The following is a 16963-nucleotide window of genomic DNA, read 5'->3' as shown; positions in this document are numbered from 1 at the left end:
TGTATGAAATAACAATGCAGCAGTGAGAGGGATGCTTTTAGCAAATGATTGAAGGAGTTTTATCACCCAAAGCTCGCTGAGGCTTTATTTGCCTTTGCAGAATGCAAACTGTTTACTTATCCTGAAAGGAATGTTAGCGTTAAAGTAGCTTTGCTTGGGCACCATCTGCAGCTGGATATAAAGACAGCCATTTCATCCAGCAGTTGGTAGAGACCAAAAACAGTGATGAAAGGAGTCGAACAGGCCTTATACTCTCCAATTCTTTGGTGATGCATAACAAGAAAACAAACATCTCCATGCAGTCACAACAAACTTGCTGGTTGGCTGATGGCAAATTTTCGCATATTTGTGTACACAGAAAATGCAACACCAGCGTAAATGATCCACTGTAACTGCTGGGTATGTAAAACAACTGTTAGCTAATAAGTTAAAAAAAACAAAAAAAACAAAAACAAACAAACAATATGCTAACTTGACCCCAAGCAACCAAAACAACAAAATATATACCACTGAAGTACAATAATAATACTAATAATAATAATACTAAGGATAATGAAATAAAAGATTTCACAGGACTTGATGGGTTAAAAAAAAATCAGCTAAAATTTGTTTTTAGTTAGAAGGGTTTAAAAAAAAAAAAAAAAAAAAAAACACTATGAAAAACCCCCAACCATTCTTTGTGGTTCAAGTTCGACAACTCTAACATATCAGTGAAAGAGACAAAATTACATAACTCTACTTCCTCTGGTATGACAGAGTGAGAACATTTTAGTCAGTCCAAGCCAGCTCATGGGGTACAAGAAATGTTAAGCCTCAGCAAAATGCTACCAATCATCCGCAGAAACATCAAAGACTGCACACACAAGTAAATGAACAAGACAAGTCCCACGGACTTTGGCCGGTGTTATCTCCTCAGTCCTGTACATTCAACCTCATCATTTGACTTCATAAAACTGGTGAAATTATTCAAGCGCAAATGGTCAGATGGCACTATAAAATGCACTGTCCCATATTAAAATACATACATATCGAAAAGATTAAATATCAAATAAAAATTTGCAGCCATATGGACCTCCCTATTAACAATGCCATGAGATGAATGTTCAGTTCAGTGTACATGAAAGAGAATATTATAACAGAAACGTCTTCCTTCTTTGATTCATTCACATCTCTATTTCAAGGAGAGGAAACACATGCTGTGACAACTTCCCCTTTCCGAATAGCCTGTCTGTGCCCAGCAAACATTTAATCAGGTGTGTGTGTGTGTGCGTGTCAAAGAAAACAAGTAGTGCTTCCTCAGCAGTTATGAAATGAAACGAGTTAAGAAATAGCCTGAGAAAAAATGCTGATGAGGAGATTATAGACGCATTCAGCAAATTGTAAAAGACTTGAGTCAAAAGTGTCACAGAGAACTTAGATTTATCGAGGGCTTTGTATTTGTATCGGGAAGAAATTGATCTGACTTGTTTTCACTTTTAAACAGCTGTTACACGAAGTTTCTCAACGCTCCGTCACGTTAGATTTTCAAAATAAAGCGAGGTAAAGTATTGATCGCGTCTGTTTGGCCCTTTACTCTGCAGTATAAAGTGTGAAGAGGCTGCCGCTTGAAATGTATTCTGTTCTAACTCCAAATTATTCCCTGTGCTTGTCTCTTTGTGTGTTTCACATTGTTGCCCATAAACATTCGTACTCACCGTTTGAAATGTAACAGATCGCCGGGAAAGCAGCAGGTCACGTTGTGGTGGAAAGCCCGGTGAATGCAACGGAAAAAAGACATGAAAAATGAAACAGAACATTACTAAGATATGTCACACGACGAGAATAACCCTTTAGAAATATTAACAACCACATATAACATCCTAAAGCTGCCCTAATTACAAAAAGAAAACCCCGACTTAAGTTTGCTCATGCTCATATAGTGACAGCCTGTTTTTCGACACACAAACTAAACAACAGTGTAAACACAAGCGAGCACTTTACCTGAGTGTTCAGCGAGGGGACACAAACTCCCCAAACGCCAGCTGTTGGTCAGGGAGCGCTACGAAGACCAGGAATCCCCTGCGTGGGTCTCGTCCGGGTGAAAGGGATCACACACCTGTGAGCGCCAGATTTGGCAAACCTTCCCAGAGACGGAGCGAGCTGACCCCGCCCCCTCCTGCCTCTAAAAAGAAATCGGCCCCGTAGTGCTCTTAAACGGGCACGCCCACGACTCAACCAGCATAGACCCACTGCCACCTGCTGGTCGCTTTTATTTTTGTACTTCTTCTTCTTCTTCGTCTGTTTTTTCAAACATCACATGACCACTAGATGGCCACGTTAGGCTGAGCTCCGCTGGCTACTCTCGTGAATAGTCTGCAAACTTCAAAGTGGACTTTTTGTCTGATCCTGTAGGAACTGTTAACAATATGCAGGACTTGGAAGATGAGTGCTGTGCAACAGTCGTGAAGTACCCCTTATTTCTTTTTATTTAACTAAGAAAATAAGAATAGTCACAGGAATTTATTGAAACGGATGCAAGCATACATAGAAATGTGTATAAGGCAAAAACAGAGTCTGTGTACTTCCAATGAGCTTGAAAGTCAACATTTTGCTATAGCTACCTTTACTCTTCAACACAGCCTGAACTCTGAACTGTTTCTGTAAATATACTTAAGGAATTGTTCTCCAGGCTTGTTGAAGGACTGTTGTTTGACATTTGATCCCACACTGCTTCAGTAATGTTGAGGTCCGGGCTTTGGGGAGGCCAATGCATGACTGATAGTGTTCACTCGTGCTTTTACTGCACTGGCAGTGTGTTTGGGATCATCATCATGCTGAAAAAACAAAAAACAAAGCCGTTGCTAATCGGACACTTGTCAGATGGTATTGCATGGTAGATTCAAAATCTGATGGCACTTTTATGAACGACCTTCATAAAGCCTGGAGAACTGTTGCTCAAGATCTCTTAAAAAATACAAGAAAGCATTTTAGAAGCAAAATGTAAAGAAAAGGGCCTGGCTCAATAATTTTGCGCAGCACTGTATATACAGTGAGGTGGCAGTGGTGCAATATGCATTTACAGCAGTACAAGGCATGCATTTATCTCACATAAGTAATTATATTAAAAAATATAAGGCTGGCTATAGAGTAAGACTATTGTATTTTATGTGCACAGCTTAAAGGTGTAACTATAACTGCAGTGAGGTTAAAAAGTACAATAGTACAGTAGCATATTATGATGAAGTCATGTAGACATATGATAAACTCTATGTATAAATTGCCACAAAACAGGAGTATTGATGCACTTAGGATAACTGAATACTACTTGTTTGGGGTTTTTTTGTGCTAATCATACAAGTTGTACCTTTATGGAAAAATCTGTTTGAGTAAATGGAGAAACAGTAATAAATGCACTTGCTTGCATACAAGGGATTGTTGAATGATTAGCATCTATCTGCCAGATCTCAGTTGAACATGATTTTTTAAGAGATTTTTTTTAGCATTTTGAGACCTTATTTGACAATACAGTAGGAGAGGTCGTGCGGAAATGACACACAGGAAACTATCTGATCTAGACTTGTGCTCAGGCCCCTATACAGCAGCCTTTGACCTCCGGGTCACCTGCTCAACCAGGTGAGTTATTGGGGACTGACAGTTATGACAGTCTTCACTATTATCAATAAACACCCAGTTTATTTTCCCCCGTTTAATTTGTCGCCCATTTGAGCAGATACTCACTCAGCTGTTAACTTCCCTTTGTAATAGTGAAGACAATTATTAAGAAGACTGTTGTAAAGGTCACTTATAGGTCACTGGTCTCGGTTCAGCTGGCAGAGATAATAAAACATCAATACCACTGCAGTGTTTCCCAGTAATGAGAAGTACGGCTAAAGTCCAGGGGAAAAAAATCCATACAGTCTCCACGTTTGCCACACAATCAATCATAGTCCGACTTCCAGTTTTTTAATCCTTTTAATTTTTCTTAATGCAAGTGAAACTATTTGGAGCAAACAAGCCATTTTGCATTCGTGGCATTTCATCTAATATCACACAAAGACATCTATTAGACCCAATGGAGGTGTTACAGTCAAATTTATTAAACCATGAATGCTTCATATAAACAAGTGTGTGCACATAGGGAAGACCTTGTCCTCAAGGTCCCGATCCTAAGCCAGACATCTACCTGAGATTCAGTTCAGTTCACCTATTCACGTGGTATTCACATAACAATGCAGAGAAGCAAATCTAGACTATTTAAATATCTGTGGCATATGTTAATGCTACAGTACGACATGTTGGACAGTAGTTCAGAGTGAAAGTTTTGGCAATTCTACAAGCTACAATGTTTGCCTTACTCTTATACAAAAGAAAAAAAAACTCATCTGATCAAATTTCTTTTCTTTTTTTTTTTTTTTACAAACCATTTCTAAATCTCCTTACAAGTCTTTAGTATTGCTCTTGCTACATTGAAAAAATAGAAAAATTACATCTGAATTTTGAACTGTTGGTCTGATGTATTTATAAAGAGTCTTGCTCTTGAGTATTCATGGCTATGTTTCAATAGTCCTTAGTTGCTTACTCTCCGTGTTTCCTTTCCTCTCTAATGGCCAGCTTCACCCATTAGCAATCACGTAAGAGGGTGCGAAGCAAATAACAAGACATCAAAGAGTTTTAAGAGGCCTAGGATTCTCCAGAGGTGCTCGGTGTCGCCAAATTGTCCTGTCCCTGAGCTTCTTCCTCCGCTGCTGCTGCATCCATTGCTACTTCCTGTTTAGGGGCCACCAAAGAAGTGTCTGCGTCGGGGGCTTCAAAGGATTCGCCCCCCAGGTCATTCAGTTTTATGTAGCCCTTGCTGTTGGAGTGCTCCAGACGGGGGTAGCTGAACCGCCTGGCTCTGTCACCTTGACGACATCCAGACACAGACAGGCTGCAGCGGCGTGCTGGCCTGGGCTGATCCGTGAGAGAGTTGAGCGACAGCCGTGACCCCATCGCCCTGGCAACAGGAGACGGTGGAAACAGCTGAGGCCTCTGCGGTTGAGGCTGAGACTGCGGCACCCCCTGTTGGATACCTGTGTTGGTGTCCTTGTGGCTCCGGTGAGGAGGAGGAGAGTCCATGATCGAAGCCTCCTTCTGCTTACCGTACATCACATCTCTCTGGCTGCTGCTGCTGCTGGCTTGTCCCTCCTCACTTATGTTTTCAGCAACAGCTTCTATAACAACCTCCTCCTTTGAGCATCCCTCTGCCTCTGCTTTCTCCCCCACCTCACAGTTGTTCAGTTTGATTACTGGCAGGGTAAAAGCGTTCACAGAAGAGGTGACGATGGAAGTGGTTTCCCACTGTCGGGGCTGAGGTGCCTGCTCACTGCTATTGCTGTAGTCTTTATAGATGCTGTAGACAGTCTCTGTGAAGGTCTGCACATCTTTGGACAAGCTACGAGGCCTACTGACCAATGAGGAGCGTCTGAATACCTCCTCGCCATCTACCTCACCTTTGAAAGTGATTCCAGTGGAGGGCCAGGAACTGCGAGTAAGCATCCCACTTGTTGGAAATGAACCCGATGGCCCTTCTGCACTCTTTGACTGGGTGTAATTCACCATGCCATTCAGAGGTGAGTACTCCTTTGATCGTATACTGTGCAGGTCTATCACTGTGGAGTAGATATCCCTCAGGTTTATGATTTTAGTTTTCTTGTCGCGGTTTTCATGGAGGACGGCGTTAGCACAAATGAAGAGAAAGATACCAATTCCCATCACAAGTGGTCCGAAGACTTTCAGGTTGTCTGAATACAAATAATTATCCAGGAAGTCACAGAAAAAGCCACAGTGACGGGACGGGCTAGAAACACTGGTGTTAGAATGACTCTGGTTGAACAGATTTGATTGGCCAGAGGAAGGCTCACCACGGGTCAGGTTGGAGGAAATCTGAGGACTTTTGGAATAGCTCATCCTGCTGGTGTGGAATCCCCCGGTTCTGCGGCGCTCCTGGTATTCCTGCTGGTTCTGGCTGGGCCAGTAGCCCAGTACAGCCATGGAAATCCCAACCATAAGAACTATAATTCCAACAGCGGCCACCAAACCAGCCGGGGAGCAGAGATTGAGTTTCCCCTTCACAACCACCACATCGTTCTTCTTCTTTTTCTTGGATTTCCGCTTCCGTTTGTTCTCTGCTCGGTTTTTGGATCGGAGCGAATCCTGGCGCCTGTTCATGCGCAGCAGGCCACCCGTGGCTATCATGGTGGCGACTAGACCACAGGCTTGTCACTCAGTCTGTGAGAACACAAAACAAAAGAGAGAGAAGATAAGCCTGAGGAGAGAGCATGTTTACTGCATACTGCAATACACAAGTCAGATCCCAGTAAATTCAAATTATAAGAGTCTTAGCATTTATCTAGTTTCACTTTAAAAAAAAAAATGTAAATGCTAACATGTGAAGGTTAGTTTAGAAGAAAGGTGTAAAGCATGGTGAGAAGTTCATTCTTTGGTGAGCTTTAGAGAACCTGGCAGGGGGATTTCATTACTACTGGATACAATAAGTTGCCTGTTTCAGATCTTTTGCTCAAGCTGTGTATCTGCTGTACAGACATGATTTTTTTCCCCATCAAATTCTGGTCAAGAATTTCTTTAAGGCGTAAAAAGATATCAGAGGAGGAATACTAGTAAGATATTAGCAACAAAATCTGTCCAAGGAGGACCTAAAGGAAGCCCATGGCTAATTTTCGTGGTCTACCAGTGATTTAATCCAGCCCTGAATCTCAGATTACGCAACAGGTTTATTTAGCCTGCTTCTTTGCACTAATCCGACTAAAGGCAGAGGCAAATATTAGTCATCAGAAGGAGTCTAAATAAAAGATAGTATACATCTGCTGCTGCTGGATCTACAAATCTGAAGACGTAAGCAAAAGACAGACAAAAACCCAAGTTGACAGCGTAGAACAAGAAGTGCTTGTTATCTATATTCAGCTGTGCCGGTGCGATATCAGCCTATGAAAATGTAATGTGTCCAGACAGGAGGCCAGCAGGCATGTTCTCTCCACCTCACTCTGTTTTTCTTGCTCTCCTTCTCTTCCTCTGCCTCTCATTTCTTCCACCAATCTCTCCCATAAAACACTCTCCCTTCCTGCTTTCCACCCAAATCCATTTCGTCATCAACCAGTGCAGCTGTGCTTCAACAGGACTGCATCCACACCACACACGCACGCCACATCACAAAGGCAAATATGAGCTATTAGCCATGTGTTTACACAGCAACACAGCCATGTAGGATGTTTAAATTTGTTTGGGGTTTTTACGATTATGCAATGCAGACCAGCCACTGCTGACTGATCGTATAAGCTCTGGTCCAAAGGGCAACAAAGCCACCAACACTTATCATGATTACAGACATCTGCTGATGCGCTCCAACCACATGTGGTGAATAACAATCAGAGGATAAGGATAATTAATTAGACAGATTCTAGCCCCTGTCTGATTGTGTCTATAGCTAGATATTTAATTTTATAAATCACGCCTGACTGTGTACGACTTAGACCTTGGGTTCGTGAATAACTTATTCATGACACTCCTTCCATTTAATAAGACGTTTTCAAAAGCTGTCGTGGGACAAAATAATAATCACGATGGCCTTCGAAATCCCTTTATAATTCAAGTTATTACATGCTGTTTCAACGAAAGTAGAGCACGGACCTCTGCACCTGAGCTTCAGCAAACATCACACAGGTATTCAGCTGCTGTTTATAGCGACTTTCAGTGTATATCACATCCAATAACCACTCAAATACGTCCTGGGCGAGAGCAACTCAACCTGCACTAAAACCGATAAGGCGTAGGCGGTACTCTCTCTATGTTTGGGGAGAGAAGGGCAGCGGTAACGTGGACCAAAAGTGGGTGTGGACAAGTCGGATTTTGTCTCTGTCTGCGGTGCTGAACAGGAAGCTGCCAACCCGTCGGTTCGCCCCCCCCAAAAAAGAAAAAACCCGAGCTCGTCTGGCAAAACGGAGACCAGGGTGGTCTTAACGCTCAGTCCGTCTGAGCTGCGGGGGCGCATTTTTCGCGCAATGTTGCGTGAGTAATCGGCTGTTGACATTAGGGCGCATCTGTTTCCCTTCTGTTGTAAAAAAAAAATCCCGTGAAGCAAACACGAGCTGCCGTGGAGCTGGAGGTGCCGTGAAAATGCCCAGAACCACGACGCACGCTTCTCGCTCCAACACAAAGCCAAATACGGTATTGGAGGAGGAGGGGGTCTCACAAGGTGCAGACAGATGACAAACATCCATATTTCTTCCACGGCCCTGACGAAGCTCGTGGTTTCATAACTGAAACTACAATTCAGAGTTGTGTCGTAAAAAAAAAATAAATTATAGCAAGCAATGCCTTCGGGTCTCTCTGCTTTCCCTTCCCAACTTATGCGAAATCGGTATCTATTGGCAACACCACGACCATAAAAAAGTTCAGCGGCATGAGCCGATCCGCATTTGAAATGGTGCTCTATTACACATTTTCATCTGTCGTGCATTTGAAAGAGGAGGCGTGCTATCAGCAAGACCAATCGAAATATATATATGTATAAAAAGCAGCATCACAAATGAAAGTAAACGGACTCGAGTGCCCAGTGCTCCGAGTCTAACGCCTTCCCGACATCAAAAACTCTTGTCGACTTATTCGATTTTCACAAATACTACCAACCTAAACGAGGCGGTCGCTGAATTAAACCACTTCACAAACCTCGTTCTACCTCGACACCGGGAATCAGACCCGCTTCTTAAGCACGAAAAATAGCCCGCCTGATAAAAACCGCAGATTAAATAAAATCGTAAATCAGCGCGTCTCTCACCAGAAATTGTAGCTTGGCAATCAAACATCTTCAAAGGCGCACTCCTCGTTCAGCTGTGCATGTCGTGGTGCGCCACTTTGGTGCCAAGGCTGGAAGAGTGGTACCCAGTTGAACGCAGATTCACAATAGACCGGCAGGGGCGGGCCAACCGCATTTCCATTGGTGGTGATTATTGAGCAACGAGAAAGGGGAGAGCTGTTATCATACTGCAAACACCTCCAGATTTTTCAGGATTTCTTACCTCTATAGAAACACAAAGATTCTGTACCATGAGACTTTCGTTGATTTATTTATTTGCACTGTTGTTTGGGGAGTTTGATGACAATTGCAACTTGTCATCCAGGCTTTTCATTTGCATGTGGTTAAACAAGCAGAAATACCATGCATGAGTGAATTACTACACTATGGGTTTGAAACTGCACACAGTGGAGTTGAGGTCAGAAAAGTCGACATTTAAATACACCAAATGCATCATCTATCATTTGGTTTTCTATCCTTACCTTCCCCCCAGTTGGGTTACATTGCTATAATTGCTTATATGCTGTGTCCTTGTGTTTAACAAAATTAAATATGACAGAGTCCAGATGTGTTTTAGTGATGTGAGACTGGAGACAGAGGCAGCAGCTCTACACTGGCCAGAGGAAGCACACATAACAAAGCTCAGCTCTGATGCTCCAGAGAGTTGGCTGCAAATTTATGACCCAGAAATGTGTTTTGTTTATGGCATAAATTAGAGGAAAGGAACAGAGAAAAAACTCCAGCGTGCATGCCGCAGTCAGAGTCGAAATATACAGAGACATGGTAAATAATCCGACGGGGTTTTAAAGAGCTGTCTTTAATCCCCAGTGTTGACTGGTGCACTGGAGGTCTGGAGGTCTGGAACAGATTTCTGTATAGCTCTAAGCTTCTGCGGTATAGTAAGACACAGTGACACAACAGACGTTTCAGTGTTTCTGACAGAGACTTAAAATCCTGCTACTGCAAACAAACATCCCAAAATATGATGTTCCACGAAAAAAGACAACAGATAGTGATGCAAAAGCATCAGCACAGATTGTGTCTTAACATGATTTATTGAATATTTGATTGAATATAAGTTGTGTGTCTGTTATTTTTAAGGGCAGGCAAAAGCATCACTTGCCTTGATGTAGTTACACTTTTAATTCAGTCACTTTAAGCAGCTTTTGAAAGCAGCTTGGTGCAAAAAAAGGAAATACTTACCTCCTGCATCTCTTAATCTTTGATGTTCTAAATATACATCTGGAAATATAATTTTTAAAGATAGCAACAGATGCAATCCAAAGCACTGCAGTCAACACACTTACTCACATCATTATCTGCACATCAATTCTCCAGTACTATCTCATTTTCAAGAGATTACACCCCCCCTTCAACAACACTTCATTCCAATCAGTAATCAGCCTGAGATCACACTCTCAGATTCACAAGTTTAGCCTGACACTTTTCTCTATTTTTTGATTGCACTGTATTTCAAAGTTTTTTTTTCTCTTCTTGCTGTTTATCAGTACAGGCGAGATAGGAAATGCAGAGAATTCAAATAAAGTTTGGGCTCACTTTGCTGTCTCAAATAGAGGATGGGATGGGATCCACTATCAGCGCCTTCAATCTATGTGTTCCATGCCAAAGATGTGTTTCACTGTAACACAAGGAAAAAGAGCAGACTGCAGACTTTTATAGAAACTGCTACTTAAAAAAATTCTGCAGACTTCCCAACTTTCCCTAATGACTATGCCCTTGCATACTTAATCATTTATTATCAAGACTTCCCCAGGTAATTAAATTCACCTACAGCACGGTGATAAATTACAGCTGGTTTTCACTACATATGGAAAGAAACGAAGGAATATGAAAAAGTAAAAAGATGGGATGGAAAGAGCGATATAGAGCTTTCGCTATGTTTTAGTCTTCTAATACTGGGTCTTCCATCTTTGGGAGGGACACCAGCAGTAATTCAATAATTCAATTTATTCCTCAGTGATCATATCATGTCTGACACGGTTATTTAAAACACCAGCCTCCCGTCCTGCTCGCTGTGAATGATGTGCCGTGCATATACAGTTCTATTCAAGCCCTAACAAATCTGCTTCTATAGCACATTCTGATCCTTATCCAAAAAAAAAAAAAAACCCACATCATCTCTCACATATCGAAGTATCTCCACAGAGCGGCTCTCATATACTGTAGTGTCAAAAATAGCTCCAGCGCTTCTGCAACTGAAACATAACCAGCTTTGTTACTGTATCTGCACAGCCACAGCACAGAAGAAGACATTCACTTTGTCCTTTGGCTCCATTTCCTCATCCAACATTCTTTTTGAGTGTAATATGCCGGTTAACAGCTAAAAGACCCATCTGAAGCAGTTTCAGGAGCTGCGGGGCGTTCAGTTCATTTCTTAGCTTGGTCTCATGAGTTAATTGGGAATGTAGGAACTTGGAATGTGGGCGCAGCGAGAGATCAACTGCCCCCAGGAAATGCTGCCACAATTACACCCGAAGTTAGGAGTCAGTTTAAAAGATCAAGTCATGCCACATTCCCATACCTTAGAGGTGATGACCAAGAGTGATGATGGTTTGTCAGTTAAGCTGATTTTTTTTTCTGATCTGAGCTCTTAGTGATTAAAGGAAAAAGGATTTTTTCTTCAAATCAAATCCAATCAAAACAAAAGGCAACAATGTTTAGGGCTCACATCCCTAGCCAGTGCCCACTGGTCTGTACAAAAATATCTTCAGAATAAGAATACGAATTATATTTTTTAATTCTTTGAAAAATAATCCCCTTAAACCGTTGGGCACTGAGCTTTAGAAAACATTACTCATACTAAAATTAAGGGGCCTATTTTCAGCTGCAGGTGAATACACAATTGACTCTCTAAAAATAGCTACAAAAGCAGAAGGGTGGACACAAAACAAATTACATTGCCCATGTTCATTATAACAAACAAACCCCCAGCAACAATGTGCTTCATAGATGTTTTTAACTAGTTTAGCTACATTCGTGGAGCTCTAAGTTATTAGAATATCGCCACATAGGCAATAGTTGTTAGCAGCATCTATATATTTTGTGGGTTTTGCCATTTTTTTGTTATTTCCAAGAAAATATGAAACATCCTCAGATTTATCGTTTGACTAGATTATCCGTTAGAACTCATTGAATCCACCAAGCTCAACAATTGCTGCTGGTGTATAAACAGGGTCAAAAAGCTGAATTTCTACTCTTTACCAAAACCCATTGCAATGAAAGCTTAACTCCAGACGCATCAATCTCTTGGCCCATAGAGCCACTATGTTCATTATCTTCCACAACATGGGAACGGTGGGCCTCCTCATAAATCACACCAAAGTTTCCCAGAGTAACCATCTTCGGCACCACTGCTCAGGTGCTGCAGGGAGAAGACCTCCATTTGATGAATGACCATTTGGGTCCATGTGCAGATTCTGGTTGTGGCTAATGAGATGCATGACAGCGCTACGACTGATACAGGTCATGGAGACATATGGGCATTTCGGGTCCGTCCGTTTCTATGTTCAGCAGCCATGTGTCTCTGACATCATGCAGAACACTAGAAACGGAGCAAGACGCCCAGTCATCGCAGGCAGAGAGACAACTAATTGATGAGGAAGTATCAGGAGAGGGTGGGAATGGAGAGCAGCAGGTGAACGCTTGCTCCCAGCAGGTAGCTGGTTCCCACTGGTGGCCCTGTTTCATTTCCACATAGTGTAAATGGCTGATTAATAGGCGAGCAAGGACCCAGGACTCGGATAGAGGCCAATATTAGCTCACATATCATCAGCTTGTAACACTAATGGGAATTCATGGGTAAAATATGGACCCAGTGTTTTTTGCAAGATAAAACAGACCCAGATACAAAACTTGGACAACTTTTAAGTTTGAACTGAGTTGTACCAAAGTTTTTCAAAAAGTAAATGCATATATTGAGCCCTAGTTTATGCACAACTTTCTCTGAATATGATTATCAGTTGGGCAACAAAACAGAATTGTGCCGAGTATGCATTACCTAAAGAAAAGGCAGTAATTGCAATCCTGAACATCAAAAAGCTGTGCAATTCCTAAACTGCAGGATCATGAACCCTGTAGGCTGAACAACTACAAAAGAAGCTGTTTTTCCATGCAGTGTTTGCCTTCATGGCCACATTTTGCAGGGGAGCGAGGCTGTTGCGCAATCTGGACTAATTCTCGGGGCTTGTAAGACGCGAGCTTCATAAGATCAGTGAGGAAGCCTTCTTTGATCTCCCATCCTAGATAATATAGGTCATCTCTTCAGGGAGAAACAACAAAAACCAAAATGAGGCGGAAAACACCATTCAACCCACCGTGGAGCACGAAGCAAGCAGCGCCTCAAATGAGGACCACAACATCGCCCGGCAGACCTATTTTTAGAGTCTTGATCTTTGGCATTTTTAACACAACAGTCCATCAGCCTGTGTGCTGACGAAAGAAAGAGGAATTTCTGAAATGTGAAATATTGCATCTGTCATTTTCTATTCTGCTGCCTGTATGTGGAGCCTGTTCAGACTGGGTATCCATGGCAACCGTTTCATAATGCCTCGCAAAACACCTTAGAAGAGGTTCCTTTTTATCTAGGCTGGAGGGCTGGGACAGAGGCAACAGAGAATCAAATGAGAGGGCAAAAGTGATAGCTGACAGGCTGTACACAGCATATTCTTCAGCTGACATTTTTAGAAGTCGCCCCCTCAAAATGGGATGGGGAGATAATGAAAAGAGCTCACCCAGAGAAACCAGAGAAAAAATAGGATGACATAAGAACATTTGATATTTATTGCACTGCACAACTGTCAAAGCAACCCTCTTTCGCTTGCAGATTTAGAGCTTCTACTTCTGCAGTTTGTGCTACATGCATAGAAAGACAACCGTCAGTTCATGTGATTCAGTGAGACATGCTGGCACTGACACTCAGTGTATAGCATGTTCTCTGGGTCCTGGAGGACGAGTCCAGTCATGTGGAATGCAGCAGGCGTGAGCTTGATGGGAGGGCAGCATACAGCCAGCTGGGTCTTCTGCAGGGGTGAGGCAGAACCCATGCCAGGAACTGACAGGACCAATCAGTGAAGGGCTCAGGCCTCATCCATGCATGCTAATCAGCCCGTCAGAGGAGCCTGGGTCGAGGGCATCTGCAGGGGTTCATTGCTATGGATACAGCAGCAGCAGTCACACGTTATTACCTGAGCAGGTAAACCAAGTGGAAGGAATCTTGGCGTTGGCCGCACAAGGCTACGTGACCTTCGGTTACGTCATGCATTCTCAGATGAGTCAAAAGCTGCAGAATGAGAAAGCAAAAGTACCGATATGACTGCAAACACTGCTTGATTTATGGAAGAATTCAAAACAAAAAAAGTTGAGGAGGAAACTAGAACGCTATGTTGGAAAACAGACACACACACAAACTCCCCAAAAAACAAGAACACAGTCTTAAAAACATGTAGGCTATGGCAAAAGAAGTCTTTCATCATTTTAGCACAGTCCTATAAATGGGTTTTAGGCTAATGTGGCCAGTTTGTCTTTTTCACAGCTCCACTCCTATTTCTATTTTCTGTTGTGTAACACATATAGTGTTACCTCAACTTTATGGCACAGAAAGTTTGGAGACTAGGTGCCGTGATGGGAGACCAACAAGCCAATTGTTCCCCAAAGTGTTTTTCTTCTTTGGATAAGCTCTTTAATCATTTCAAAAGACTCTAGTGAGTCACCAGATTGAGTGACACAAACAGCAGTGGATGATAGATAGATATGACTGCTGGGATAAAGGACTCCATTATATTAGTTTGACTTTGGAGAGTCGAATATGCTGTAAATTTGACAACACGGATTGTTTAGAAACACAATTTCCTTGTCGATCCTACAGCGCATATATTTAGCACATTAATCACTTATCTCCATCACAACATTCCCAGTTGTGTAGCAACAGCCGGAAAATGTATTTCCAATCAAAAGGGTTTCATCTCAGTGGCTGACCTAACACAACCACTTTTGACTGCTTTTATCCAGAGAATCTTTGAGGTCATTCATCTTTTCATATGCTAATATTTTAATCAACATTTCCCAATGAATTAAGCCTTTGCAGGCCTCAGGCTCATTTGTGTTATCGGGCAAATTAACCTCTACTGCTGGAAGGACAGTTGAAATCCCGACTGTCCGAGCGTACTCAGAGGACGGCAATTTTCCTTCTGCCAACAAAGTGAGTGAATGGAGTTGCTATTGTATATCATTGTGTGTGCATCTGGACGGATAATCAGTTTCAGCCACAACTGCAAAATAGACTAACCTGTTTGACCTTCGTTTTTCATCGCGACTTTAAATGGACAATAGGACAAAGCGAAGGGATCATAGATTCAGACCTCTCCTTAACACACAAGCATGTAACAGAGACAGAATAAATACTGATTACTGGCTGTGAGGCTCAGAGAAGCACAGCCAGTACTGACATTATTCTTCGTTATTAAAAGCTGACATTAGAAGGATAATAATGGAGAAACGCTCAAAGCAAAGCAGGAAAGTTTTGAGGAAGATGTAATAAGGCTGCACTCATGTACTACATTTCATTTTGAGTGGAGAAACAAAGTGCTTCACAGGAAACCAAAGAGCATCACAGGAATCTTTCCATCTGCTTCTGAACGATGTTAAACCCACATTAATTGATTTTTTTTGGGCCACTTGGGACAGCCCATCAACAGCTGTCAACACAATGCGCACATATTGTCCAACACGTATCTGGCTTCTGAACGATCTAATTAGAAGGTCTGTAGTTTCAACTTTGGAACTACAGATGTTGATGTGTCCTTGGGCAAGATGTGGAAACTGCACTAATGTATCATTAGTTCTTTATGAATAGGAGTGTGTGTGGCTTAAAGTGTATAGTGCTTTCAGTGATAACATCAAAAAAGAAAAAAGAAAAAAAGCACTGAAAATTTTAACAGCCAGCAGATATCCATTACCATTAGCTTCTGTTTGGGATTGTGTTTTCCGGCAAACAGTAAATCCAATATTCACTTTCCTACCAGCTGTTATTGGTCTGCAGTGCACCAACTCCTGAGGGAAATATCTGTTTCTAAAGCAGCTAAATATTCAGACATGTTCATCAGCTGGTTGTTAACCTTGTGTTCCTCCTGTGCTCCAAAAGCATGTTTCAGTACTGTAAAAACCTACAAAACATACACATATTTAATACAGTGTTCCAATATATAAATCAAAATGTTGGTTATAGTTATCTACTTACAGATGCTGGAGTTCAATAATTTGGCAAAACCTTTTTATTCGGTCCCTGAAACACCCAAAAAGAATGCAGAAGTAGACTATTGAGCAAATTCACACAGGGCATAGATATTATAGCTTGTATTTTCTAGTTACTTTTATATAGTTTACTTTTATATAGCTTAGTTTCCAGAGTGGATTCAATGTTCTTTGAAAATTTGTGGTTTTAGTTCTGTTGTTAGGTGGAGGGTATTTTCCAGAGGAGACATTTAGGAAAGTTAGAACAGATATTACAAAACATGTAATGTAGGCATCCTAAATCTCTATAAACATACTCCAAAGCCTGCACCAAAATGTTACCAGATATGTACTAGCAACCTAGTTGCTATGTTCTAGCTTGTTAGCTAGCATAGCTAGAACTTTGTTATGTTCATGAAACCAGTTTGAGATTATTGGAACTTTAAAACATGGTGCGCTATCCTTATGGAAGCAGCCATTAAAACATGGCTACACTGTGGTCATAAAAAAATAGACATGATCATCAACAATACTCAGGTAGACTGTGGTGTTTCAAAAATGCTCATTTGGTATTAAGAGACCCAGAATCTACCAAGAAAATATCCTCCACACATTACGCCACTACCAGTTGCCTGAATGATTGATACAAGGCAGGATGAATCCATGCTTTCAAGTTGTTCACATCAAATTCTGACCCTGAATTTTGAATTTTGCCCCAGAAATCATGGCTCACCAGACTACGCAATGTTTTTCCAATCTCCAAGGTCCAATATGCTGCGTGTTCAGAGATGCTCTTCTGCTTTGGTTGTAACAATTGGTTATTTGATTTACTTTTGCCTACCTGTCAACTTGAAGTAGTCTGGCCATTTTCCTCTGACCTCTGGGATC

General features: G+C 41.8%; 2 protein-coding genes across 3 annotated transcripts in view; both read right to left on the bottom strand.

Annotated features, from left to right (window-relative positions):
* Positions 1–2153, bottom strand: part of LOC116313380 (band 4.1-like protein 3) — a 55010-nt gene extending 52857 nt beyond the window's left edge. For both annotated transcript variants that reach the window (XM_039601937.1, XM_039601936.1), the window contains exon 1: positions 1981–2153. The gene's annotated coding sequence lies outside the window, so the exon portion shown is untranslated. The remainder of the gene's footprint in view (positions 1–1980) is intronic.
* A 1793-nt stretch (positions 2154–3946) lies between these two features.
* LOC116313444 (transmembrane protein 200C) lies at positions 3947–8923 on the bottom strand. The gene is made up of 2 exons (XM_031731151.2): positions 8810–8923; positions 3947–6246 (listed from the first exon to the last, which is right to left on the bottom strand). Exon 2 carries the CDS (start codon positions 6211–6213, stop codon positions 4660–4662), a length of 1554 nt encoding a protein of 517 aa, XP_031587011.1. The 5' UTR covers positions 6214–6246; positions 8810–8923; the 3' UTR covers positions 3947–4659.
* Positions 8924–16963: the final 8040 nt, after the last annotated feature.

Source organism: Oreochromis aureus, linkage group 18 (genome assembly GCF_013358895.1).
Source record: "Oreochromis aureus strain Israel breed Guangdong linkage group 18, ZZ_aureus, whole genome shotgun sequence".
NCBI classification, from domain to species: domain Eukaryota; kingdom Metazoa; phylum Chordata; class Actinopteri; order Cichliformes; family Cichlidae; genus Oreochromis; species Oreochromis aureus.
Note: the sequence above shows the minus strand (reverse complement) of the source record. Positions and strands in the feature narration are given on the sequence as shown.